General features: G+C 44.3%; 1 protein-coding gene across 2 annotated transcripts in view; it reads left to right on the top strand.

The window, feature by feature from the left end:
- Positions 1-27,401, top strand: part of MINDY4B (MINDY family member 4B) — a 312,806-nt gene that overhangs the window by 176,692 nt on the left and 108,713 nt on the right. For both annotated transcript variants that reach the window (XM_085633533.1, XM_085633534.1), the window contains exon 5: positions 15,455-15,574. In XM_085633533.1, coding sequence (XP_085489659.1) covers positions 15,455-15,574 — 120 coding nt within the window. The remainder of the gene's footprint in view (positions 1-15,454; positions 15,575-27,401) is intronic.

Here is a 27,401-nt window from a genome sequence, read left to right on the forward strand (position 1 = left end):
ACACCCATCTAGTACACAATAGACCCCAGAGAGATCTCCCGATTGTCGACTACACTGAAACGGCATGGGAACAATATACAGACTTCAATAAAGGTCTCTTTCCCTACATAGGTGTTGTCTCTAATAGTAAACTGATACGCAGATTAACCGGAACCCTTGAAGCAGTAGTGAATGAAACTACCTCTGCCCTAGGCAACTTAACAGAGGAGCAGTCTGCGATGCGGATTGTTGTTCTCCAAAATCGTCTTGTCCTTGACGTCATCCTGGCCGATAGGGGCGGAGCCTGTAGAGTCATCGGATCGAGTTGCTGTGTTTTCATTCCAGAAAACGCGCCATCAGTATATAAAGCCATAACTCGTCTTCATAAGATTGCAAGTCAGATACACCAGAATCCAGGCACCTGGACGTGGTCCGGTTGGTTCTGGAGCGTGTTGTCAGCCTGGGGATGGAAAGTCCTATCCTTCCTAGGTATTGCCCTTCTCATAGTATTCAGTTGCTGCCTGTGTCTACAATGTGGACCAGCGATTTGCGGCCTGTGTGCCACATCATGTATTCCACACTCAAGTTCTCATTCAAAATCCCGGAAGAAGAAAGAAGAACAAATGATGTTACATGAACAGATTGATGGATTCCTGAGGATCGATATCTCATGAAGGGTCCGTAGGGGACAAGGAGGGAATGAGGAAATATGAATTTTTATGATCAATTGTGTCCCCTATCTTAGACCCCAACGGCTCCATGTACATGCTACAAGTACATGTATGTTCCCTCCACTTCCAGCTATGAAGACGCAAATACATATGCGTCCAACGTTAACATGTCCTCTTTCAGATCCACCATGAATGGGTCGAATATTCCGTTCCTAAGTATGCCTTGCCACCGTCTTTATATAGAGTACCTTTCACGTTTTTCAGCTCTGGCAAGTTAGGCCCTGAATTCTGCCATCGAGCTTTTCCTGCTTTCTGCCTCTGAATGCTCCAGCCTGGACCTGCATCTGTATCCATGACCTTTGTCTTACTTCCTGCGCGGCTAACGGTGCCTGGCCCGGCCTGTTGCCTGCCAAGACTGTATTCAGCCTTCAAGTTATCTGCTCCGCTCCTCGAAAAATACATTCCTGTCTAGTAGTTTAGGTAAACATCCTTCCAGCTACAGAGCAAAGGGCCCGGCCTTACTGTCTCCGTGCAAGTAACTCATAGCTCCTGTTACCATGGTAGGCCCATGCCCCCTCGCATCTCATGTAGACACGTAGACACTTATACACGTACTAGAAGTCAGTATAGGATAGCCTCTGCCTGAGAGACCTTTCCTTCCAGATAATACCGTTCCTTAAACACAAGATATTAGATACGATTTGGGATTAGGTTGTTCTGACATCCCAGACTTCTGTCTCCTCATGTAGGGCTAAATGTCAAGTCCCCTTCACCCTCCAGTTACACGTCAATCACACGTCATGCTGCCGTGCGCGCACCTCTGCCATGTATTTCTGCTGACTTTGCAGGATTCTCTTATGGATCCACCCACCTGTGACATCCTCAGAATGACGTTTCTAGTACACGCCCTTATGCACGCCTAGTGTAACGCCTTTTTTTTCATTACGTATGTGTATTCTTATCTCTCTTCTCAGCTGTTACGCCTCCTGCATTTGCCTTTACTGTAATGCATTGACTATATATATGACAACCTGTCAATAAAGTATTGCTCTATCCCTTCCCGAACCTTCGTGGTGACGGAATCCGATTGCCTGGTTCGAACCAATTCCTTTTTAAGGAATAAATCCCCTTTTAAAACCTCAAATACCACGGATTCTGCCTCTTATTTTTACTGAGTTATTCTTATTGAACTTTACCGCATAAATTAAGTCTAGGTAATTTAAATTTACCACATCTTAATAGATATATATTTATATAATATATAGTTTAAAGTAGTACATCATAGATATTTTATTAGATACCATTAATATAATGTTATTTAATGAAATCTTACTAATATTTAATACTATATATAAAAATATACTATATATATATATATATATATATATTCACTGAAAAAACCATAGGTTTCACACATGTTATAGTTAGCGGAAATTTTACTGATAAAAAACCAATGAAATTCCCCCGTTATAGTTAGTGCAGGAAACTATAACTCACGCGACCGCAATCCTCTGCTGATGCTAATACTGTATTTAGACACTTATTTGCCCATGTCTTCTTCCATAAATTTTTAGCTATACATATATTACAAAGATTTTTTTTTCATAAAGACACATATGTCATCAGCAGAAGATTGCGGTTGCGTGAGTTATAGTTTCCTGCACTAACTATAACGGGGGAATTTCATTGGTTTTTTATCAGTAAAATTTCCGCTAACTATAACATGTGTGAAACCTATGGTTTTTTCAGTGAATTTGCAAGGTTTTTTAAATGCTAATTCCTAACTATAACGTGTGTGAAACCTATGGTTTTTTCAGTGAATTTGTACGTTTTTTTAAATGCTAAGTTACTTTACGCCATTCGTGGCGTGCGCGCCCACTTAACGCAGTTCGTTCCGTGCGCCCACTTTACGCAGTTAGTGCCGTGCACGCACGGTGGGCACGCGGTGTGCTATGCGCACCGCGTGCCCACGTTACGCTAGATGGGCCATGTACGCACGATGCGCTTCGCGCACCGTGCACACATGGAGGACATATTATGCGCTTCCTTGTGATAGGTAATCTGTTGAAATTTTTTTGGGAAATGCTGTGATCTTATATGCCATGCACAAATGGTGGCTTGCACACGGGGTGGAGAGAGTGGGGTTTTTTTTTTTTAATAATTATTTACCGTACGCGTACGGTAAGCGTACGGTAAGCGTAATCGGCGAAATTTTCGAAAAATAAAAAATTACCGTTTTTTGCCTTGGGGGATCTTTGAAGACTCAACTAACATGGTTATGTGCATGGGCGCTGTCTAAACAGCCCCTTTATATGTTTTTGGCATTTGTTTATCAGCTCCCCCCTCAGAGTGCGAGAGAGAAAATGGCGGCCGCCGCTTCCTGGTTTCGACCGATTCAAATGTTTACTAAGATCTAAGGGCCAATCAGAATCGCGCTCGCGCACGCCACCGTACGCGTACGGTAAGCGCACCGTAAGCGCACCGTAAGCTGGCTCAGATATATATATTGATTTAAAGGCTATTTTCTCAGAATCTACTGAACAGATTTACACCAAACCTACAAAAGGCACTTCCTTGACCTGAGGACTACCTCTCTGCCAAATTTCAAGTAATTCTGTTCAGCCGTTCGGGCTGTAGCTGTGTCTAAAGGTCCTATGGAAAAATGCATGGGAAAAACGCGTTTTGGGACCCACCTTTTATCTCAGCCCCCGCTTGACGAATCCCCCCGAGACTTTCAGGGTAGGAGCGGAGCGTAGCGCCCCACCTATTTTGAAAAATTCGCAAGGATTCGTCGACCGGCGCAAAAGTTATTCAAAATAGAATGTTGCGGATTTCCTATGGAAACGTGGTCCTAACTATAACTACCTACTGGCGACCGCCAGTAGGTAATATACATATGAATGTAGATAGATAGATAGATAGATAGATAGATAGATAGATAGATAGATAGATAGATAGATAGATAGATAGATAGATAGATAGATAGATAGATAGATAGATAGATAGATAGATAGATAGATAGATAGATAGATAGATAGATAGATAGATAGATAGATTTACGTGGAACTGAAAAATTCTTACCAAATAAATTCCAAAACATTAAATAAATTACCAAACAAATAAAAAACTAAATAGAAAACAAAAGTTTTTTTCCCCAAAAATATTATAAATTTTTTTTTAGAAAAAAACAATTATAAAACAATACTATTAAATATAAATTATAAATAAATATTAATACAAATATATTTAACCAATGTTATGAAATGTATTGGAGACTGGGAATGATAGATATACTATTCCCACTCCAGTCTGTGCAGAATTAGAGAAAGCATTAGACTTCAGAGGAGTTAAATTAACTATTCCCACTCCATTCTAAGCATCAGTAGGTAAACTACTTCACTTCAAACACATTACATATTTGAATAACCCTATTCATTTATAAACAAAATCTAAAACTCTAAATATATACATTATTAAATAACATAGAATATATATATATATTATAAAAAAGACAACAATTAACAAAATTCATAAATAATGTAATAATTATTTTTGTTAAAAATAATGGTTATTTAATTATTACTTAATTCACTTGCCACCCTAGAACACTACAAATCTAGCAACCCACACCTAAAATAGTACTCAAATAAATAGGTAGAGCATAATTTACATAATTAAATAATAATTAGATAATTAATAAATAATTAATACATTAATTGTCAACTCATTATTACTTACCTAACTTCCCACACTACAACCCTACAAACCCAGCCAACCATACCTAAAATATAACTAAAATTCTTAATTAGTCCACAAATTACATAATTATTATTACATTAAATATTTAATTATCATTAATAATAATTGTTGTTTAATTATTACTTTCAACACCATACCCCTACAAACATAGCAACCCGCAACTGAAATAAATCAGTATTATATAATGTACACTGTAAATAATCAATTCAATAATTAAAAATACATGTTTTATTAATTAAATATTACTTAATTAACTTCCCACCCTATACCCCTACAAACCCAGCGGCCAACACATACAATATAACTAAATATATGATTGTTACATAATTTACATAATTAATAATCAATTAATTATGAAATAATAAACTAAAATCAATTGTTAATTAATTATTACCTAATTAACTTCCCACCCAATACCCCTACAAACGTAGCGGTCCCACACGAAAAATATAAGTAAATAAAATCAGTATTACATAATATACAGAACTAATATCAATCATATACTTAATTAAAATGTATTAATTAGTAATTATTACTTAATTAACTTCCCACCCTATCCACCTACAGTCCCACCAACCTATACACACTATAATTTACTATTAACAATTCAATAAAAAATTCTAAATGACTGAAAATTACAAACTATGTTTAAAAAATGAATAACAATTATACAAACAACAGTACTACATAAAATATATTTTTGAACTAAAATACATTAAAATAATTAAGAAAATGATATTCTTTACAACTATATTATTGAAAACAGTATTAATAACAATATTCTTAGCAACGATATTGCTTACCTGAAGAAATTATATTCTTGGCAGCCATATTTGTGCTTCACAATATTTTTGTAGCACATTATATATTGTCCAATAAATCTGTCTCCCGATATTTACAACTCAATATTTTGTCCAATACCGACAGGTAATTTCACGAACAATGGCTTTAATGCCAGAAATTAATTTACCAGCTCACCCGAATACTTTGAGGCTAAAATGCTCTGGGATGGAACAAACACAATAGGGAGGAAAGCCATTGAATCAAGAGTGGACATCTGAGACAGGCAACATAGCCATCCTAGCTTGAATTAGGGACTGACCAAAAGCCCACTTTAATTTTGTGTAAATATTGAAAGCAATAGGTCTTGCCAACAAACAGCTAAATCTGCCTGTAGCTTACACCTAAGGATTGCAATTTTCTACCAAAACAAAATGTTATTTCCATTCCAACTAACCAACTACAGATCCATCATGAATTGGGATATTCTTTTCCAAGCTGATGGAAAATATGTGGCTGGACAATTCCTAGCCTTCCTCGATCTGAACAACTGTCTTTTGCCCATTATATCAGGATTTAGACCAGGACACACAATCCAGACAACACTGGTGGTGGTGTGGATTGTCTGTGGAAGCTGATTTTCCACATTGGTCTTCATTGACCACTCCACTGCGTTCTAAGTTCTGGCATATCCCATTTTCCAACAACACCAGACCATTGACCACTCCACTGCATTCTAAGTTCTGGCTTATCCCATTCTCCAACAACACCTGCTGGATGGTGGCAGGGTCTCTGAAATGTGCTACTTCTTATAATTTCAAATAGCCCATAAGCTGCCAGTTTATGCTACGCTTGAAATGACTTCAATATCCATTAGGCTTCTACTCTCTCCCCTGATATTTTCAATTGCATGAGCCTTCTGTCTGAGATCACAGCAGGATTTGATTTGACATTAGTCAGTCATGTGCAAACGGCACAAATTCATACCTTGGTATTCTCTGAAAGTGAATACTGATCAATAGGTATTCTGCCTTTGATACACAAATAAAAGAGTTCTAGGTTAAGCTTAATGCTACCATGACACTGAAGATGCCCCACTCTTTGTCTGGAAGCCTGTTTTTCCATAAAATAGGATCAAAAACTTTGCTGTACCTCTGGATGTGGCTAGGTCACTAAAGCTACAAATTGTCTATGTGCTTATGATTATTCTTCTGTTTGTTTTTCGAAAAGAGAAAGGTGCAGTTGTCAAAGTTGCTATGAATACCCTGTTAGTTTACTCTGATTATTTATATCCTGGTATTCCTGTCAATTTACTACATCATCGGAAGCTGGCACAGAATGCCAGTGTATACCTGTGGCTGTATTATACAAAAATCCCATGAGGCACAACAGGCCATTGTGCTTGCTGGGTGTGCCTTTCAGGCAATATAGCATTACATAAGGGGCCGGAGGTGCTTACCTAGCCTGTTCAGTAATATGGGTCTCACCAGTGCAAGATATGTACTAGCGGGAATACAAGCAGTGGCAGCTCCTACACTAAGGCGTAGGAGAGTCGCCCCACTGCTTTCAAGCAGTGAAAGAAAGGAAAAATAAAATGATAATAACGTAATGCTATCATTTTATTTAGTCCTGTTGCAGCAGCTTTGCGTGATGGGCGTGGCTGCTCTGCTCACAGAGTAGGGCAGAGCAGGAGTGGTAGCACACTACTAAGTGTGCAATGACTGTTTGGCCGGCGTGTTGGGATGGCCAAACAGTCCTGCACACTTCATATGTTCTCCATACAGGCTGCATTACAGCCTGCATGGAGAACATGCCCAGGCCCCCATCCATGGCTAAGCACCGAACCACAGCACTCAGACCAATCACAACGCTGCATTACAGCATTGTGATTGGTCAGGGGAGCCTGGCTGCTTCCTCTTCCATTCCCAAAGCAAGGAGAGACATGGAGGTAAGGTACTTTTATTTTATTTTTTAATATCCCCTTATTCCCCCCTCAACCCCACACCCTGCCACCCGGATCCATGCCAGCCGCTACTGAATACAAGAGGCAACCACTCCTTTAAATGGGGGCATGGCCACCGGCAAATGGTAGAACCCTTTGCTATTTTGCCAACACCGTATTGCAGCCACAGGCGCAGGAAAAAGTAAGTAAGTGCACTGTTTGTGCACAACATAAAAGATGATATACAGTCAGTGCACTTCCTGAAGGATATCCTTGGGAGAGGGTGGCAGGGGTCCAGGGAACCCCACCAAGCATGTTCCCCAGAGGCCAGTGAGTTACACAAGGCAGGGATTCAATGCCTACCTTTAAATGTGAGACTGGAGGGGTGTGGCCAAGATGGCGACGGAATAGCAGCAATCTTTAGGAGCTCCGTCCGCCATGGCCGATTAAAGCATCGAATTTGCTGTTTCCAGGAGCCCACGCACCGCAGACGGGACACCTGGCACCAGGTTCACATTCGGCAGCTTCCGGATTGCAAACAAGTGACCGAAGGCCCCCTGAGCTGGTGAGGAGACACAGCGAGTGAGTGACCTCCCATCGGCCCGGAGATCAGCTGAGCAGGCAGGGGATAGCGTGGGAGCCCGGAGCTGCAGCCCGCGCTCACGAAGGCGACTGGCTCTATACCGGCAACGGCAGTGATTGAGTGGTGAGGTGAGGACTCGCTGCTGGCGGAGGCAGATAGAAGTGCCTGGCCCTCGGAGTGGCGATTGGACCAGCACTGGACCTGGAATAGAGTGCAATTTCATGGTCTTGAGTGCGGTCTTCAGAGCTGCACACAGCACCCAGCCGCGAGAGGGGACCGCGATGTTCCGCCCCCTGTCAAATGGAGGAAACAAACCCCAGGGGTCACTGCGAGAGACAGCCCGCTGCAACAAAGCTTTTGCTGAGGTGAGGCCAGGCACACGTGGTGTTTGCCAAGCTGGGTCAGGAATATAGCGCCTCATCGGTTGGAGCATCCGTGGGCTCTGGCCGCAAGTGGAGACGGTACGCCGGTGCGAAATTGGGCGGGAGTGTGGTCGGCCCAAATGCAGGAAAGAGCCCTACGGCAGAGCGAGTGATGCCGCGGCCATCTCGGCCTCAGGCCTAGAAGCGATTACCCCCTTAGAGACGTGATCAGCCAGGGGCCACCACTGGGAGGGCCCACAGGGGGAAGCTGCCACCTAACGCCCACACAGTGTCCCAGGAGAAGCCTGGGAATCGAGGCTGAAGACTGGTCCGTGGTGGGCTTGGGGCCATGAAGTCTGAGTCTGAGAAGGAGTGGAGCAGTTCCGGCCAAGGGAGCGAAGACGGGGCTGCACACATACCGGGAGTACCTACCAAAACATCCCACTCCGGAAAGAGTGCATCTCGCCCTGGGAATACACAGCAGCTAAGAGACAAGACCCAGGCAACCCTGGGAAGGGGGAGAAGAACAGTGCAAGCCCGAAAACCAGTGGACAGGGATCAGACCTAGCCTGCTGTGGAAAGCGCTCTCTGGATCTGACACACCAGTGCCTCCGCTGAGATGTCCAACCACCAGGCAAGAAAGGACCTCACGATCAAAGACCTTCTGTGGAAACCGGGCTCTAAGAGAACAGAGGGCCATGGTTTAGAGCAGACACCGTCTCAACCTTCAGAGAAACAAGTGGATCTAGCGAGCGATCAGACATAGGAACCAATCACACTGGTCTTCCTAGAACATCTCTTCAGTACTCTTAGGAAGGACTTTGCGGCCCTCAGGGAGGATGTTGCCTCTGACCTCAAACAAATAAAGACAGACGTCCAAGAAACTGGTGATCGGGTAGACTCGCTGGAGCATGCAGGCGACCAACGTGATGAAGAATTTACTGAACAGGTTTGAGAACTGCTAGACCTCAGGGACTGCAACGAGGAACTTCATCTCCAACTGGAAGACCTTGAAAACCGCTCAAGGTCATCTAATATTCGCATCAAGGGAGTACCACTCCAGGCAGATGGTGGGAGGTTGGAGGACTGGGTGGTTCGCTTTTTCCGCCATGTCGCGCCGCCACTTGGAGACAAGGAGATTGTCTTGGACTGCACCCACAGAGCCGGGAAACCGGCGTCAGGCCCTGGTCAACAACAAGATATCCTCACCTGCCTGCATTCATACAAACAGAAGGAAATCATAATGAATCCAACCAGAGATAAATCCACTATCTCCTTTGAAGGCATTCAAGTCAGAATCTACGCGGACCTCTCGCCTTTCACCCTACACAGTGTAAAACCCTGAAACCAGCTATGAGCTACCTGCGGGAGAAAGGAATCCGCTACCGCTGGGGACACCACTTCCGATTGACTTTTGTGTGGAATAGTGAGTTGCGAGCAGTTCGGTCCCTGAAAGAGGCAAAGGAGGTGCTTGGTATTGACCTGGAGGAGGAAGGGGCGGGGGAGCGACTGCTCGATGGCGCATTGAACCGCGGGCCACCGAATCCTAGACGGTTATAGAGGACCCGGAAAGAGAAATTAATAAAGACTTCTGATCTCGAAAGCCAGAAAGAAAGAGAGGCCCTGCTCCACCAGCTACAGAAAAGAACCAACCCAGAGGAATCAGCCAAGGACTAATTTGTGCTGCTCTATCGATTGCAATTGCTTCCGAGCCTACATAAACAGAGGGAGTGCCCGGATGGAGATCGAAATCGACCTGTGGGAGAGTGCTCACACCTCTGGAGATGCTGACCGATCGTCGGTCATTTGGACCCATACACGAAGGTGTGCTCAACGCACAGCGGAGGGCGAGTTGGTTGTTATATTTTTTCTCTTTCTTGCCTTTTTTATCTACCCTCTCCTTTTGCCCCCTATCTCTTTGGGTCTGTGGGATATTTTTGTTATTGACAGGGATAGGCCACTGATCAGGTACATGGGAGACAAAGGCTCTGCCTGGAGGGGGCGAGCCACAGATGGGTAGAGGTAACTACGGGCACATGGACGGAGGTGGGGAAACAGGGGGAATGTATGACTCAGTACTCAGTGGACCTGGGGTCAGGATGTCTCGTGTGTTCGGGTCTCCTCCTGAAATGAGGGTGGCAGGGTGGGCGCCCTGCCTCCTTCTGGGAGGTGGGAAATATGAGACGTGGAGTGCACTTGCACTGCTGGGATGGGGCTTCTTACCGCTCTCTTAGGTGGATGTGAGATGGGGGACCTTGGACTGGGTCCCAGGGCAGTTCCTTAATTTTAATTCTATGACGATATTTAAAGTTACACTACTGAGCTTCAATGTCAGGGGCCTTAACTCACCTGTTAAACGGCGCACAATCTTTGCCTTGCTGAGAGACACCAAGTGTGACATTTGTCTCCTGCAAGAGACTCATATATTAAGAGCTGATTGGAAACTCCTGCGCTCTAGATGGTTCGACAGGCAATATTTCTCCTCCACTGCAGGAAAGAGGGCGATGGTATCCGTTTTACTGGCAGCACACTTCCAGGGTTTGGTGCTAGGTATACACGTAGAGACACCAGGCAGGATGTTAGGGCTGCAAATAGCAATGGGGAATCATACATTCACAATTGCATCTATTAACGGCCCAAATGAGCATCAGGAAGCATTCCTCGGAGACACCTAGAATGCTATCCTTGAATCCCCTGATGAGGACTCAATACTGGGGGGGTACTTTCATATAGTACCAGATTCACAGCTAGAAAGATCGGCACAGCGATTGTGACATTCTGGGTCACTATCGGATTCCATGACACAGAGACTGAGGGAGGTAGGGCTAATGTTCGCATTGAGTCACCGCTTCCCTACCGCTAGGGATTACCCATCTTTTTGGTGGCCATTCAAACCTGTGCATGCATAGACTTGTTTCTGACATCTCCAAGGGTCACCAGAGATACACGAGAGGTCGCGAAAGGGACGGTGACTCTGTCAGATCACTCGCCTATCTCCCTCGAACTGCACCTGACCGGAGGACCCCTACGACAGAGAATGTGGAGACTGAACCACAAACTGCTCACATATGAACCTAATATTAAAGACATATGGACAGCGATACAGACATATTTAGAAATCAATGATGATGGTTCAACCCCGATTTCCCTGTTGTGGGACGCATTGAAGGCAGTCATAAGGGAGCTCTTTCTGGCGATCACCGTGGCCTTGAATAAGGACAGAAGGGATAAACGGGAGCCCTTGGAATCGCAGATCAAAGAACTGGAGGCAGTTCATCACCGTAATGGTGCGGTCCAAGTTAGATGACAACTTAACGTGGCACGACAGCAGCTGCGAGCCTTGGACTGTGACCGTGCAAACTATTCTCTCTTGCGCACCAAGCAGCGCTATTACGCAGGGGAACAAAACTGGGAAACTCCTGGCTAACATGCTTCGTGCTTAGACACATGTGCGTCGCATTACAGGGATTAGAAACCCCTAATGTGCGACCCTCCGATCAGACTCCGACATAGCCACTACTTTTGAAGTCCCTTTATACTGCCTTGTATTCTGTGGACCATCTGGACCCCATATTGGCCAAGGACTATGTGCGCGATGCCCTGGTAACCGTGCTCCCAGAGCTTGACGCAACCAAGCTGAATGCGGATATTAGCCAGGACGAGGTCCTACGTGCCATCCGGGGGCCCTCCTCCGGGAAGGCTCCTGGGTAAGATGGCTTCTCGAATGACTTCTACAAAACCTTCACTCCTGACTTGGCTCCGGTACTAGCTCGTCTTTTGAACTCATTTAGTGACACTGGCACTATGACCCCATCAATGGTTATGGTGGAGGTGGTCGTAATTCCCAAGCCGGGTAAGAACCTAATGGACTGTGCATCTTATCGTCCTATTTCATTATTAAATGTTGATCTAAAAAAATTAACGAGCATACTCACAGCCCGACTGGCTCCTTATATGCAGGGAGTTGTGGACCCTAATCGGTCGGGGTTCATTCTGGAGCGTAACTGTAGCGATGGGACACGACGGTTCTATCATCTCTTATATAAGATCCAACGCACCCAACAGCCCACGGTGCTCCTCTCAGTTGATGCTGAGAAGTCCACTGGTCATACCTGAAACAAGTACTCTATTGTTTTGGAACCAGAGACAGATTTTTGAGATGGGTAGATTGCATCTATAATAACCCGTAGGCACGTCTTAGGGTGAATGGGGTTGCGTCAGGGCCTTTTCTGATCAGGAGGGGGACCCGGCAAAGGTGCCCTCTGTCACCGCTACTCTTCGCTCTATACATGGAGCCATTCGTTGAAAGAATCCGCCTGAACCCCGATATTTCCAGGATTAGGATGGGTGACAGAGAGCATAAAGTTTTGCTCTACGCAGAAGATGTGGTGCTTTTCCACACACGGCCATTAGCCTCCCTTATTGGGAGAAATTGAGACTTTCAGCCAGCCATCGGGCTTTAGGGTCAACATTCAAAAGACACAAGCCCTTAGCTTGACCCTTCCAAAGGTTGAACTACAGCAGATAGTGACACAATTCCCATATTCATGGGCCCCCGAGGGAGTCCCATATCTTGGGTTGAAGATATTCCCCACATTGGACAAGACAACAAAGGTGAACTATACAACGCTTCTGGCTGAGACCCGGGAGACCTCTCGAACTGGAAGAGGCACACAATGTCATGGTTGGGAAGACTAGCAGCCATTATAATGACATTGCTGCCACACATTCTTTATGTGATGCAGACACTCCTGCTTCAGCCACCGCCTCGACTAGTGAGTCAATTGCAGCATCTAATCTGGGGTTTTATATGTGGTGGGAAGAGAGTGAGTATTTGAGGCAGGAGGATGGGGGGCTTGGTGTCCCGCACCTGGAGAGATATTTCCAGATGGCACAATTGAGATATATGATTGAGTGATATAAAGCGGAGTCAGAAAAACTGGTGCTTTATTGACCGCTTGATTGTGGGCATGCATATCTGGAAGGTGCCTTGGTTCCCTAAGCGACACCGTCTGGTCGGGGTTTATGTCTCTCCAGTTCTAAGAGCCACCCTCAGAGTGTGGGATAGGGTACAGGAGCCCTGACTCCCTTCATAGGCAACCCGGACTTCCCTCCGGCGAGAACAGGGAACAGCTACCTTAAATGGCAAGAGGCCAACTGCAAAAGGATTGGAGACCTCTTCGATGTAAAGGGGGTAATGAACTTGCCACACCTTATTACAGGCTTTGGAGTCCCTAAGGATGCGTATTGGCAATTTATAGCCCTGCGTCATTGGGTGACCCAAGCCCAAATGTACCCCCACACTAGTCGGCCCCTCACGAAGTTCGAGCAATGGTACATAACTCGGACCTCTGACAAACTTCTGTTATCGGAAATGTATACGTTTTATAATGCACCTAGGCAGAGCATTAAATCTCCCACACAGTGCCAGTGGGAGTCGGAACTTGAACGCGAATTCTCCCCTACAGAGTGGCCCTATATCATCCATAGAGCCAGGGCCTCCTCATGCAGTACTGCGGGCAAGGAAATGTTCCTAAAGATAGAGCATTATTGGTACTATACCCCCGCTAGGGTTGCCCGGTGAAAACCGTGATGGGATAGTCTCTGTCGGTGCCGATTCGGAATGCCCAACACCCTCACACATTTCCTCTGGCACGGCCCGAAAACACAAACATTCTGGGACTCGGTCCAGTGGGACATAAGCGATATCCATCACACTGACATACCCAGGTTCCCCAGCTACATATTGCTTGGACTCCCCAATGCCCTCACATATACTCTCAAATCTTGCCGAGGTAGAGCAATTACTCTGACCCTGGGCGCAGCCAGGCAGGTGTTGTTGTCCAGATGGGGAACAGAAGACGTCCCAACCTGAATAGACTGTCTTCATCATATAGAAAAATTCACGGCGAGCCTCTCACGCACACTCTCCAAATTTGAAAAGACCTCGGGCACCACAATTTAATTTTATCTACGGAATTCACAGAGCTTACATGAACGAGATACCTCTGACTCCTCCGTCTCACCAAGGCATCTCACTCCATGGAAGACTAAACCCAAGCATAATTGAACACCCCATTGTGGTTGCAACACATTTCACTGTGACAGCCTACCGACACACTATGCAAGCCTGTCCCTTTTCCTGCTTTCTTTCTTTTCCTTCTCTACCTGAGTTGAATATTCTCTACTGTTCCCTACGGTAAACAACGTTTACCACAAAACTTTTTCGCCGCAGGTAATTACAACGCGGTCGTTACAACGACCGTGTTGTAATTCCACATACCATAACTCTGCAAGTCGGAACAACGACTAGCGGAGGGGGGGAGAAGGTGTTGGATTTAAAATCCAACACCTTCCCTACTGTCCGCACAGACTGGAATAGTAAATTATACGATTCCAACATCCAGCGCCCCCCCTCCGCAAGTCGTTGTTACAACTTGCGGGGTAATGGTATGCAGAATTATAACGAGGTCGTTGTAACGACCGCGTTGTAATACCCTGCGGGTAAAAAGACTGCGTGATAACGAGGTATATTCATTCCCCACCAGCCAGTGGATGTCGGTGGTGGCCTACTGTTTTTCATGCACTAAAATCAATAAAAAGATTTAAACTATAAATGTGAGACTGCATCTCTGCCTGCAGCGAAAGGCAGATCGGAAGCTTCCATCATCCAGGCCACCTTTCACTGGTGCTCTGTTGACAGTGCAGGTGCAGGCTCATCCTTGCACTGTGAACAGGGCATTTACTGTAATTGCGAGGTACCAGCTTGCGCCCAGCACATACTGTGAAGGGTGCACTGTGGTGCTACCTGAGACCATGTGCCAGATGTTCAGTTTGATCCCTGGTGTGTGGCTTGAAGCAATATGATCACATTCCCTTGGCTAGGAAAGCTTTTTGTTGGATACCAGTAAAAAGTAGAGTGCAACTTAAGATTGTTTGTCTAAGTTAACTTTCCTGTTGGTTTTATGAAGACTACATTCAAAATAATTTCACGGAATATGTCTCATGGAGAAATCCGCAAATAGAAGCACACAGACATTAGACAGGTTGCTTCTCAAGACTGGTTTGAATGTTCAGCATCGGGGCCCTGCACTTTACCTACCTATGGCAGTGCTAGTCTGTGACCTCCTTCCATATCCAGCTTGAGCCACACTTGTCCAAAAGTGGACTGTCCCTCAGTGTGGATCCAGCAAACAGTGCCTTAAGTGTGATAACTGTGCTATACATGTGTTGTCATTCACTCATTCATTCACTTACTTCCACTAAAAAAATTCTGATTCATGATCTTGTGGTCTGATGAGCAATGTATGAATGTTTTATTAATAGTGCCTTGAGTAATAGGTGTGATTTAACGTATAATTCATGTTGCTTTTATTAGGAGCTGCGAAAAACACTCTTTGGGAATGCATTACATATTTTTACCTACGAATGGAAGAAATCTTATTTTAAATTCCACGAACCCTATTCAGATTTATCCTATGCACTGGAAGCAGAGAAGGTAAACATTTGGTTAAACTCGTTAAGAATAAAGTTGGTTTGCAAATTGTTTGGCAGAATTTCAATGAAAGAGATATATTGCAGTAAGTGGTCTAGTGTTTTAGGGTTTTTCTCTAGTGTCTGTAATCCTGGACCATGTGTTCAACAGGTGAAAACTGCAGAAATATTTCATTTTTTTTTCACGAAAGACACAGTCCATGAGAGATTAATTTGAAGTTCATTCCAGCTTGAGCATTGATGAAAAATGTAGGTGGGATAGTGTGTGAATTCTAATGCCATAGGTGTAGAGTTTACTTATCATCACTGCTTGGTTACCAATCACTGCTCGGTTACCAATCACTGCTTGGTTACCAATCACTGCTTGGTTTCTTAGTTGCCTAATACATTAGGTCCCCTTCACCTTGAAATAAGAATGCTTCTAAAACCTGTAAAAAGAAGCATAAACTGTGAACGGTGTAGCTCTGTCACCTAAGGAAGGATTGAGTGAAAAATGCTTTCCTTTGATTATAACAAGCTGAAGGCCGTTCTTAATCTTAACGTCAGGAAAGGTGGCTTTCAGCCAAGAAGAAGAGAATTTAGGGGCTGGTACAGTAGAGCTACTGCCGTGCCTTAATTTTATCTAGCAAATAAAAAATGATGAGAGGACTGTTTAATTTAATTTCCACCATTGATAACCAATCTGGGCCTCAATCTAGCCCATAGTTGTTTTGCCCCCATGCTGCAACAGTCAGGAAAGAGCTGTACGAAAATCAGCTCTGGTTCTGGTCCAAGAGTGTCAGTCAAGCCCAAATTGCCAGGCCAGGTCCCATATGAGCAGGAACACAAGCTACCCAGACTGATTTCTGCCTATTTGGGTCTTATCGGTAGAGTACAGTTTGAGTACTATGGCACAGTGAGCAAGGGACCAACATCTGGCCAAACCTGTCATAGCGATTGCTAGTGGCTAAGATTAATTGAAACATTCCTTCTATCACCTTGTTGTTTGCTGCAATATAACCAATAAGTGCAAAGGGATTTGCATATTGTAGGTATGTGTACAAAGTGTTACGTAGATGCAAAAATATGACCTGAAATGCAGCCTGAATGATCACTAGTGGCTGAGATTAATTCTGCAGGAACCCCAGACTCATTCCTCCTCCAACACCACCATACCCAGGTAAGTTTGGGTGGCTCTGCCTGGTAGGTCGGCCTTCACAGTGCTCCCATGCCCACTCCACACCCAAGAGAGGGCAAAAAAGCCCTCCCTGATCTCCAGCCACCGTTCCCTGGGTAGGGACTGTCAGCCCAATCCATTCGCTCAGAGTGCCTCAGGTCAGTATCTTACATCTTCCTTGAGCCTTGGTCTAGGGACATAAGTGGAGTTAAGCACACAGACAACTCCCTCTCCACTTGGCCTGCCCTGTAAGCCATTTTTCCCCAACTATTAGGCCCCACAAAGGGCTTACAGAACCTGGGGGAGATACAAATCAGGGTTAGTCGACCTTGCCAGCCCCCCCCGTCAACTGGTGGGTTAGCTGGCCTTTTGGTCATCTGGTCGACCAGCCAGTGACTAGATGGCCCAGAGTGACCTGGTGACCAGAATATCCAGGTCTGTGGTAGCCAACAACCACCAGAGTGGCCATGCACGCTGAGGCCAGCACTCAGGAGGTTTCTTCCTAGAACCACCTCTCACTGAATCCACTGGTGCCCCTTTAGACCATCTGGCCGTCCTACTGACCTCTGAAGAGTCTGGCCCAGTGGCACAGAGCAGAAAGTGGAGGCCTACCATCTGCACAGCACATGGTGGAGGATGCCTCTCATGGGCCAGCACCTCATCCTTCCCATCAGTCGGTAGCGGAGGGATACTAGGGGTTGGGGCAGGTACCCTGCAATTCACACTAATTCTTGCAAATTGCTGCATTATTTTTTGACACACAAGCAGTGATCCACCACCAAGAGTCAATGCATATTTAACTGTTTGCAGTGCCACCCATGTGGTGAGACATCTCGGAATCCCATCAGGCTTCCTCTCTGGAAGACATCCTAACGATTTAAAGAATGCTTGGCCCAGGAGCACCATCTTCTCCCATGGCAGCAGAGGCAGACAGTTCATTGTTGTCCCTCCTGGACAGCACTGCATGAGTCTTCAAACCCCAGCCCAGCTAGACAGAACAGGGCAGGCAGGTACCTTGAAACTAGGAAGGGTCGCTCCACCTGCACATCAGTCGTCAGCCACCCACGAAGTCAGTGGGAGCCAGGGCTCAAGCCCTGTACAACATGAGTCCCCAGCTTAGGTAGAAGCACTGACCCATATTGGAGTTCCTGGGCCCCCTACCCTGGTGGAAGACATCAAGAAGAGAAGAGCCAGGTTCCTCCACACCATCACCAGACTTGCTATTTTTAGTCAATACCTTCTCAAGTAGGTAGTGGGTAATTTGCACACTAGCTTCCCTCCTTCGATGTGGTAGCCGTTTCCAAGGCTCCAACTCCGGAATGAAACCCTGATTCCTGTTACCCATGGTCACCATCGTAGCCCCAGAAGGTACCATCAAAAGTTGATAGGGTGTACATCTGATTGTATTGTCACCATTAAAGGGACATGCGATTGGCCCAAGGTTATCTAGAATCGCCAAAATGGGCAGGTAAGTCTGGATTGGTCTTGTCGGCACAGATTAGCTCTAGAATTAACACAATTATCCAAGTAACAGGTACAACAATCAATAGAACCATATTTGACTTTAAGAGTAATTTGCAGTTTCACTTTATCGGTCATGTGTAATTACACTTGCTTGGCATAATCTTTGAGACAAGCATATACTACTGGCAGGGTCAACCAGGTAACCACACCTGCTGGACAGGAGGAAGGGTTTAGTGCCCATTCCAGACCTACCTTTCCACCCCTTGGGAGCCTGCTGCAGAAGGTTCTGCTTGCCTGAACTGGTCGGGGGACCCAGGTAATTCACATTAAGTGGAGGCTCTTTACTTGAAACAAAAGCCGAGGTAAACCAAGCAGTCCATCCCTAAATGGACCACGTGTGCCCATGCGACTACGGTAGCCACAGATTGCGGCACCCAGAGGCACCGTAAAGGCCAGTCCAAGAGTTCCCAGCAATGGGGTAAAAGATAAATCAACAAACGGGTTAGAGTATCTTGGCCCTAATAATCTGGAGGAAGTACACCTGCCTTTCTTGTTATCCATGCATACTGAGGGATAGAAGGAGCCACTGAATCAGGGACACACATCCTCCTGGAGCCCTGGCTGGGCTTGAAGAGTCAAATGAGCCCTCATCAGGACCTCAGAGCATCCTGGCCATTTGCGCATGCCATGCATTCCTATGTCCCAACCAGAAAGCCAGATTCAGAGCAACCAGATGGCTGGGCTTGAAGGATTGCACCGTGTCCAATGACACGGATCACTCTCATAGAAAAGAAGGGGAGATGAGATCAATTCCAGTCCAGCACTTGTCCTATCTAAAACTATATGTCAAAACATGGGTGTGCAGTTCCATAATGATGGTCCCTTTAACCCAATTATGGTAATAGGACCAACAAGGCCCTCAGAATTGTCCTATGAAGGAAGTACAAGATTTCTCCCACCAAAAGGTGGCATGTGTAATCTCTGGGCTGTGGTCCCTGTTGGGCAGATGCGAGCCAAAGCCATCCTAATGGGCTGAGGGGCCACGCCCCCTTACATTTTGGCCGGTATGAAGAATGTCTGTATTAAAATCCAACAGATCCAAGGACTCTTTAAATATGAAGCTTTATTCCAGCACGGCTACATGCATCCATATCAGTTGAAGGACAGATACAACTGCCTCAACCAAGTGGAATGCTACATCAAGAAAGTTCTGAAAGAACTTAGAACCCCAAGCAAAGATACACATGTCGCATGCATTTAAAGACACAATAACCTAAATGTCAAAACAGCATTTAAACTACAACACAGAATGTAACACATCCCCCATATTAAAGAAAGCAACAAACAGCATTATACAAAATCATCACGCCAAGCAGGAGCATTTCTGATACGTGTATCAGACTTAACCCTTGAGGCCACAGATTCATAAGTGCGTCCATTAATTTGATCATCATACCTATGGACACCATCCTTAGGTGTGTCTTCACCAGAAGACCATTGGACAGGACATTTAGCAATTCTCCTAGTATTCCAAACTTTTCCATCTTGCGTCAATACGCTATTTTTGAATATTTTCTTTATTTTTATTGGCCTGCCATATTTGTTTACACCTTTACCTAAAATGCCCGGCCTCAATATTCTTACCCAATCTCCAGGTCTGAAAGAATGTTCCCTGGTTTTCCATTTGTTATCATACCACAACTTTGTTTTGTTTTGCTTACACTCTACTCTCTTTGCAGTAACGTGCACACCTTCATCACTTTCAAACAAATTTTTACACTTTCCTCTGAACCACCAAGGACAAACACTCGAAGCAGGATTTCTACCCTTCAGTAGTTTGAACGGACTGATTTCCGTCGTAGAGTGTGGCGTGATGCGATAAACCCACAACTGTTCTCTAACCACACTTAACCAATCTCCCCTTTGTTTTACAGCCTCCATGACAAAACCCTTAAGAACACGGTTAAAACGCTCAACCTGGCCATTCTCATGTGGTTCATACAATGAGGTCAACTTGTGAGTTATATTACAAGTCTTAAGAAAACTCTCCATTTCATTCGAAATGAGTTGCACTCCATTGTCCGAAATCAAAGTAGAAGGACACCCTTCTCTTGAAAAAATCTCCTTGAAGAAATTAATAACCGCATTGGTATTTGCTTGTGGGACAAACTTTACTTCAGGCCACTTAGAATGGTAATCAACAATAACCAACGCAAAACGGGAATTTTCAGGTAACATATTAAAAGGACCTGAAATATCAAAGGCCACCTTTTGCCACGGTTCAGTAGGCCAATCTACCATTTTTAGAGGTGGTACCTGTGTTCTTAGCATTTTATCACTAGAACAACAGTCCTGACATTCCCTAACAATCCGATCAATAAATCTGTCCATTCCAGGCCACCAAAAGTATGTTCTAATTAACCTTTTCATAGATGAAATGCCGGGATGTGTCTTATGTGCCAATTTGAGAATCAGTTCCTGCATCCCTTTTGGCGGGATACACTTACCCGCTTTGAATACAAACTCTCCCTCACAGAACAACTCATCTGCCACATTGTAAAAAGGCAACAAATCTGGACTCACTTTGCTCTTAATTGGCCAACCTTCATTCACACATTTCATAAGACTTACCCACCTATCATCATTGATCTGAGAGTCTTTCCAATTTTGTTCAGTGATATCATGATATTGTGGAGGCACCACATCATTAATGCCTAGAACAAAATCGCATTCCTTAACCATTTTTACTTTACCATCATCTTCTTCACACGGCAGACGTGATAAACAATCTGCCGTTACATTTTTTTTCCCAGGAACATACTCAACAGTAAAATTGTATTCCTGAAGTCTAGAAGATAGTCGGGCAATTCTAGCTGTGGAGTTCCATCCACCCCCTGTTGACAATATATTGACAAGTGGTTTATGATCTGTTCTCAAAACGAATTTGCTACCCCACACATAAATCCTGTAGTGTTCCACACCCCATACACATGCAAGTAACTCACGCTCAATGACTGCATACTTGCGTTCAGTTTCATTCAACGTCTTTGAAGCAAATGCTACATTCCATTCATATTTGCCATCACTTTGAGATAGCACAGCTCCCAAACCATATAAGCTGGCATCAACCGTTATAATACATTATTTTCTTGTGCGGAACGGCTTTAAAGTGGGAGCATTAATGATGTCATTTTTGATTGCTGCAAACGCCTTTTGTTGTTCTTCTTTCCATTCATAGTTAACCCTTTGCCTTAATAACATTCTCAAAGGCTCCATTTTAGTGGCAAAATTCTCAACGAACTTACTGTAATATTCACACATACCAGAAAATGATAATAATTGATCTCTGTTTGTGGGAGCAGGAGCATTTAAAATGGCTTCCACATTTGATTTTTTAGGTATTAAACCCTCACCTGATAAGGTATGCCCCAAATACTCAACCGATGATTTGAATAGATTGCACTTATGTGCCTTAAGAGTAAAACCATTACTCTCAAGTCTTTTGCACACCTCATTGAGATGTACATCATGCTCTACTACATTTTTAGAGAAAATCAATATATCATCCTGAAAGCATTTGACATATGTGTCAATGTCTCTGAAAATCTGGAACATTACCCTTTGAAAAACAGAGGCCGCTGACGCTAAACCAAAAGGCATTCTCCTATATTGGTACAGCCCTACTGGGGTAATGAAAGCAGTCAGCTTTTTAGACTCCTCTGCAAGCTCAATTTGATGGTAAGCCGACCTCAAATCCAACGTAGAAAATACTTGTGCACCATCAAATAATGAAACTAACTCGTTAATGTTAGGTAGAGGGTGGCAATCTATGACAATATTAGAGTTTAATGCTCTTAAATCAACGCACACACGCAATTTTTGGTCAGGTTTCCGCACCAAAACTATGGGAGAAACCTGTGGAAATGTGGATTTTCCTGATCAGTTATGTCCCCTATCTTGGACCCCAACGGTTCTATATGCATGTTACAAGTACATGTATGTTCTCTCCAGTTCCAGTTTCTGAGACGCAAACATATGTGTGTCTACCGTCGGCATGTTCTCTGTCAGATCCGCCATCTATGGGCTGGATATTCGATTCCTAAGTATGAAAGGCCACCGACTTTATATGGCTAAGTTACTCCATTTTTACAGTTCAGGCAAGTAGGCCCGATTCTGTCCTCAAAGCCTTTCCCTGCTCTCTGTCTCTGACAGTTTCAGCTTGAGCTCGCATCTGTATCCATGAACTTTGTCCTACTCTCTGTGCAGCTAACGGTGCCTGCCTCGGCCAGTTTTCGCCTGACTGCCAAGAAGCTGTATTTCACCTTCGAATTATCTATTTTGCTCTTCAGCCAATGCATTCCTGTCTAGTGATTTAGGTAAACATTTCCTTTAGCTCACAAGCAAAGGACTCAGTCTTTCCGTCCTCCTGCAAGTGATTCATAGCCCTGTTGCCATGGAAAGTTTTCTGCCCCTCGCATCTCATATAGGCACTTAGACGCTTGTACACGCACACACAGTTAGTATAGAATAGATTCTGTCCGAGAGTCCTTCCTTGTGGATAACATAGTTCTCTAAACATAGGATGTTAGATATGATTTGGGATTAGGTTGACTTGACCCCCCAGACTTCTCGTCTCCACATGTAGAGCTAAATGTCAAGTCCCCTTCACCCCCTAGTTGCACGTCAATCACACGTCATACTGCTGCGCGCGCATCTATGTTAAGTATTATCGTATAGATCCACCTATGTAAGATAACCAGAGCCAATCATGTTTCTTTTTGCTCCTTATTACGCCTAGTTTCGATTACGTATCACTATGTTAATTTATCTTATCAATTGTTACGCCTTTTTGCATTTGTTTCATTGTAAATGTATGACCTATAAAAGTTACTTCTTGTCAATAAAGTATTGTACTTCACTTCCTGAACCCTCGTGGTGACGGAACCTGAAGGCCGCGACTCTAGTCGGCCATTTTTGATGGAATAAAGCCCATTTAGAAAAACTCTTATACCACGGATTCTGCCTCTTGTTATTCTGAGCTATTTTACTTTATTTTAAGATTCCGTATGAAATTCAGTCCGGTAAAGAAGATTTTATTTACCACATAATGGCGCCCGAATAGGGACACTTTCTCATCTCACGCGCCGGCGGTGCGTTGCAGGCCCGGTCTCCTGCCACAGCTGGACGGACCATAAACGCGTACCAGCAGGATTTCCTGTAAGCTCCCTCCGGTCAAGCGGGGGCGACTGAGGCTGCGATCAACCCAGACGAGGCGGTGAGAAGTGCGAAGTATCCCGACCAGAGCCTAGCTGAGAGAGCAAGATCCGAGGTATACAGAGGCCCACCAGGTTTTTTCGAAATCCCGATGTCCAGAGGGTCCGCTGTCCGCAGTCATCAAGTCCTGTCCATTCTCTGAGGCCTTCCGTTTCAAGGAGCTACTCGGTGAGTACCATCGCCGAGGAGGCGTGTTGACGCGCACATAGGTTGTGCCGGTCAAGACGGATTTGGGTACACAAATCCGGTCTGCACTGTTTAGCAGTGTATATGTACTGTTTAGCAGTATATCAAGTATTCCGAAGTATTCAGTTAGTGTCAAGAATTCAGCGTGGTGATTAGTTAGGCAGACTGTCATCATTGTCGGTCATTGTTAAATGTTTAATGTTTAATGTTTTAGTGTTCAAAATGTCTTGCATATTGTGGTATGAATGAGTGTTCAGTGTTCACTGTTCATTATTGTGTTTTTTCGTATTAAGTGAGTTCAAGAGTAAGTATCAGATCAGTTGTCAATATGCCGCTCTTCTCGAAGTTAAGACAGATTACTACCAGAAAAGGGGTGCTTGAAGAAGCAGTTCCTATTCCTCCTAGGGACACTCCAGGGCATTTTATGTACCACAAGCATGGCTTAGATGCCATATTGTTTCTTGATCTATGGGTAGACTATACCAAGGGATTGCCGGAAAGTCAAAGGTGGCCCGTAGCGGGAACCTGGGATGCAGAGTGCATCATGAAAGTGGAGGAAGAGTTATGGAAAAGAAAAGTCAGACAGTCACAGAAAGACGCTGTTGAGTTATGGCGTAAAGAATCTCATAGACGTACAGAAAAAGCACGTAGACAAGAAGAGAGGAGTAAAGAAAGTTCAAATAAAGTTCAAGAAAATCTATTAATTGAGGAAGGTATCCGAGTGAAATCAGAACAAATAAATAGACAAAGAAATGCTCTTATGAATGGTATGTATCCCCTTCTAGCCGAAGGACTACCTAAGGCTGCTCCAGAGATGCCAAAAGACTTGCCACCCCCATTATTTCCAATTAAGGTACATCCAAAAGGGCATCCCAGAACCGCAGAAGATGTTTTTCTTTCCTCATATCTAGACGACGCAGCTCCCGAGTATGCTAACGCCACACCACATAGACCGTCTGGCGGAGGGGTTCAACGTCAGGATCAGGTATCCAACCCCGTGCAACAGCAAGTCCCGATACAAGCTCCGGCAAGCACATCTGTTTCCGCATCTGTCTCCGCAGTCGATTCTACAGTGGTATCGACACCCATAGTTGCTGTGTCACGTTCAACGAACCCATTCACACCCGACGCCCCAGATGGGGCCACGGGAGGTGCTAGCAGTACCTTTACACCACCCAGAATAAATAAACTTGTTTTTCAAGAGTCAGCGCATTCACGTACACCTAAATTCGTAAGTGAACGTACGCTTAAGGAACTCCTTGTAAATTGTAGATATGACCCGGTGGTTGGTAAAGAGGACGAAATGGTCCTGGCATCATTACGTATCAGGCGAGCCGCAGAGTATTTAGCAAGGTTACCAGGAATGACTACGCATCTAGATAACATATATCATTTTGTTCAAACAGGACGAGATCCAGGATGTATTAACAGAGCTATGGAATTCCAGAAAGTAGAGATACAGGGGGAACTGTTACGTTTCCTCATAAACTGTGTGATCAGAAATCAAGACCGTCCGGGGATAGACCCGAATGCAATGCTTATTCTTACAAGATGGAGTCAGAATATATCAGAAGGGAGACACGATAAGCAAAATTGTATAATAGCCATGTGCCGAAAAATCCGTAAAGAAATAGAGCGTATTCATGAGGAAAGATTGGGAACAGACGAGTTTGAGCAAGATGAAGTGTCCGAATCAGGGAATTCCGCAAGACAGTCAGAGACCATAGCCTATGTAGGCAGAGGAAGATCCTGTGAAAATACTAGATGTTTTTCTGATCCCATACACTCTGTATGCCCAAATAATAGCAGAACGTATCCGACGCCTGTAATAAATCTGAAGTCTCCTGAACATTTGTTTCAAGCCGCAGATAAAATACTACGAGAACGAAGAGGTTACCACCTCCTCGATTCCATGGATGAGCAAGAATTAGCCAGATCAGCTGTTCACTGGATTGACAGTCCTGAAAAATACGGTGATGAGACCGTAGCACACACGTTTTTTAATCTCAGTACAGATGAACAACGTTTAGCTGGAATCTATATGATTCAGCAACTCCTCATATTATATAAGAGCCAACATGCTGACCCTGGTCCTTTACCTGATATATTAACGGAACTACTCACGAACAGATGGAGAGGTTCTAGTAACAAGCTAATTAAAGAGATATTAGTGTCACGTAAACAGTATGTCCTTTTTGTAAGTCCGGATTCTCTCTCGCTGCCCCGCAGAGAAAGAGCGCCGTACTATATGGATAGACAAAATCCTTTACGAGAAGTGCACCCAATAAAAGGCGAAGACAATGAGTTTCACCGTGTATTTGTTTACACACCCATATCAAAAATGGAATTATTAGAAATGAAGAAAGTAGTACCTAGTCATGACAAAGACCCAGCGGGTTTCCACCGAGAAATTAAAGACATGTTACTAATGGGAGAGTACACCTTTCCTGATATTATGACGATATTAAAGGTGCTTTTGCCTGCTGGCATTTATGAAAAACTGAAAGAAAAAGAGTGGGAAGTGGGGGACCAAAAGATAGACTGGACAGCATTAGCAGAGGAAGAAAGGGGCCGAACTGCAGGTTCAGGGCTCGGGGATAAAGTTAAACTGTTACCAGGTTTACTAGTACAGGTACTGCCACGTTTATTAACTACAAAAAAGGAAGATTGGGGTGCAATCACAGCCTGCAAGCAAAAGCAAGATGAAGACACAAGCGATTATTATGCTCGATTTGAAAAATGTTTTGGTATAAATAGTGGTATAAAAGCAAGTAGTGACTCATATCCACATTTATTTGTGACAAAATTAGTGGAAAATGCATTGCCTCCAGTGAAGAATAGAATATTGAAATTCGAGAGTACCTGGCAAAGTAACACTCCGTCGCAAATGCTACAAATGTTACAGTATCATCACAATAGAATTAGGGATGAACAAGAACACGAGCATAGACGCATGAAGGATACAAAAATGAAAATGCTAGTTTCTCAGACAGTACCAGCAGACGGTCACAAAAAGGGTGTGACACATTCTGGTGATTCTGCAGTTCCTGTAAAAGGAACCTGCAATTACTGTAAACAACTAGGCCATTATGTACACGATTGTCCAGTCCTGAAACGTAATATAGCTACAGGTATTGCAAAAGAGAGACCACGATTAGTTAGACAAGATCAGAATGAACAAGGAGCTATGCAGCATGGACAGTCCATGCCAGTTCAGCAACAGTCCATGCCAGCCTCACAGCAACCCATACAGTTTGTGCCAGCTGCACCACCGTTGCCTGCTACTGCCACACAAACCACAACACGACAAATGTATCAGACTGCACAGTATGAATATCCTGAGTATCAGCGTTACGCATGAACAAGCCTAGAGAGGGAAGTTGACTTACCACTTATCGAGATTCCTGTAGATCAAGAAGGACCTTATGTACATAGTGAATTATTAGGTCAAGATAGAAAATTCTTACTCGATACAGGGGCAAGTCGAACAACTATAAAACGTAGTGAAGTTCCAGGGGCACCCCTCTCAGGCTCTCAAAATGTTTCCCTTGGTTTTTCAGGAAAACCTATTGTTAATGAAGTATCACAGCCTCTACCACTTACGATAGGACCTTTGACACGAACTACAGATTTACTGCTTACTAAATCATGCCCAGAAAATCTGTTAGGAATTAAAACTCTGAAAGCACTAGGAGCCATAATATGTTGTTCTCCGGAAGGAGTAAGGTTGTTTCTACGTGATTTTAAAGGT

The sequence above is a fragment of the Triturus cristatus genome, chromosome 11, assembly GCF_964204655.1.
Source record: "Triturus cristatus chromosome 11, aTriCri1.1, whole genome shotgun sequence".
Classification (NCBI taxonomy): Eukaryota; Metazoa; Chordata; class Amphibia; order Caudata; family Salamandridae; genus Triturus; species Triturus cristatus.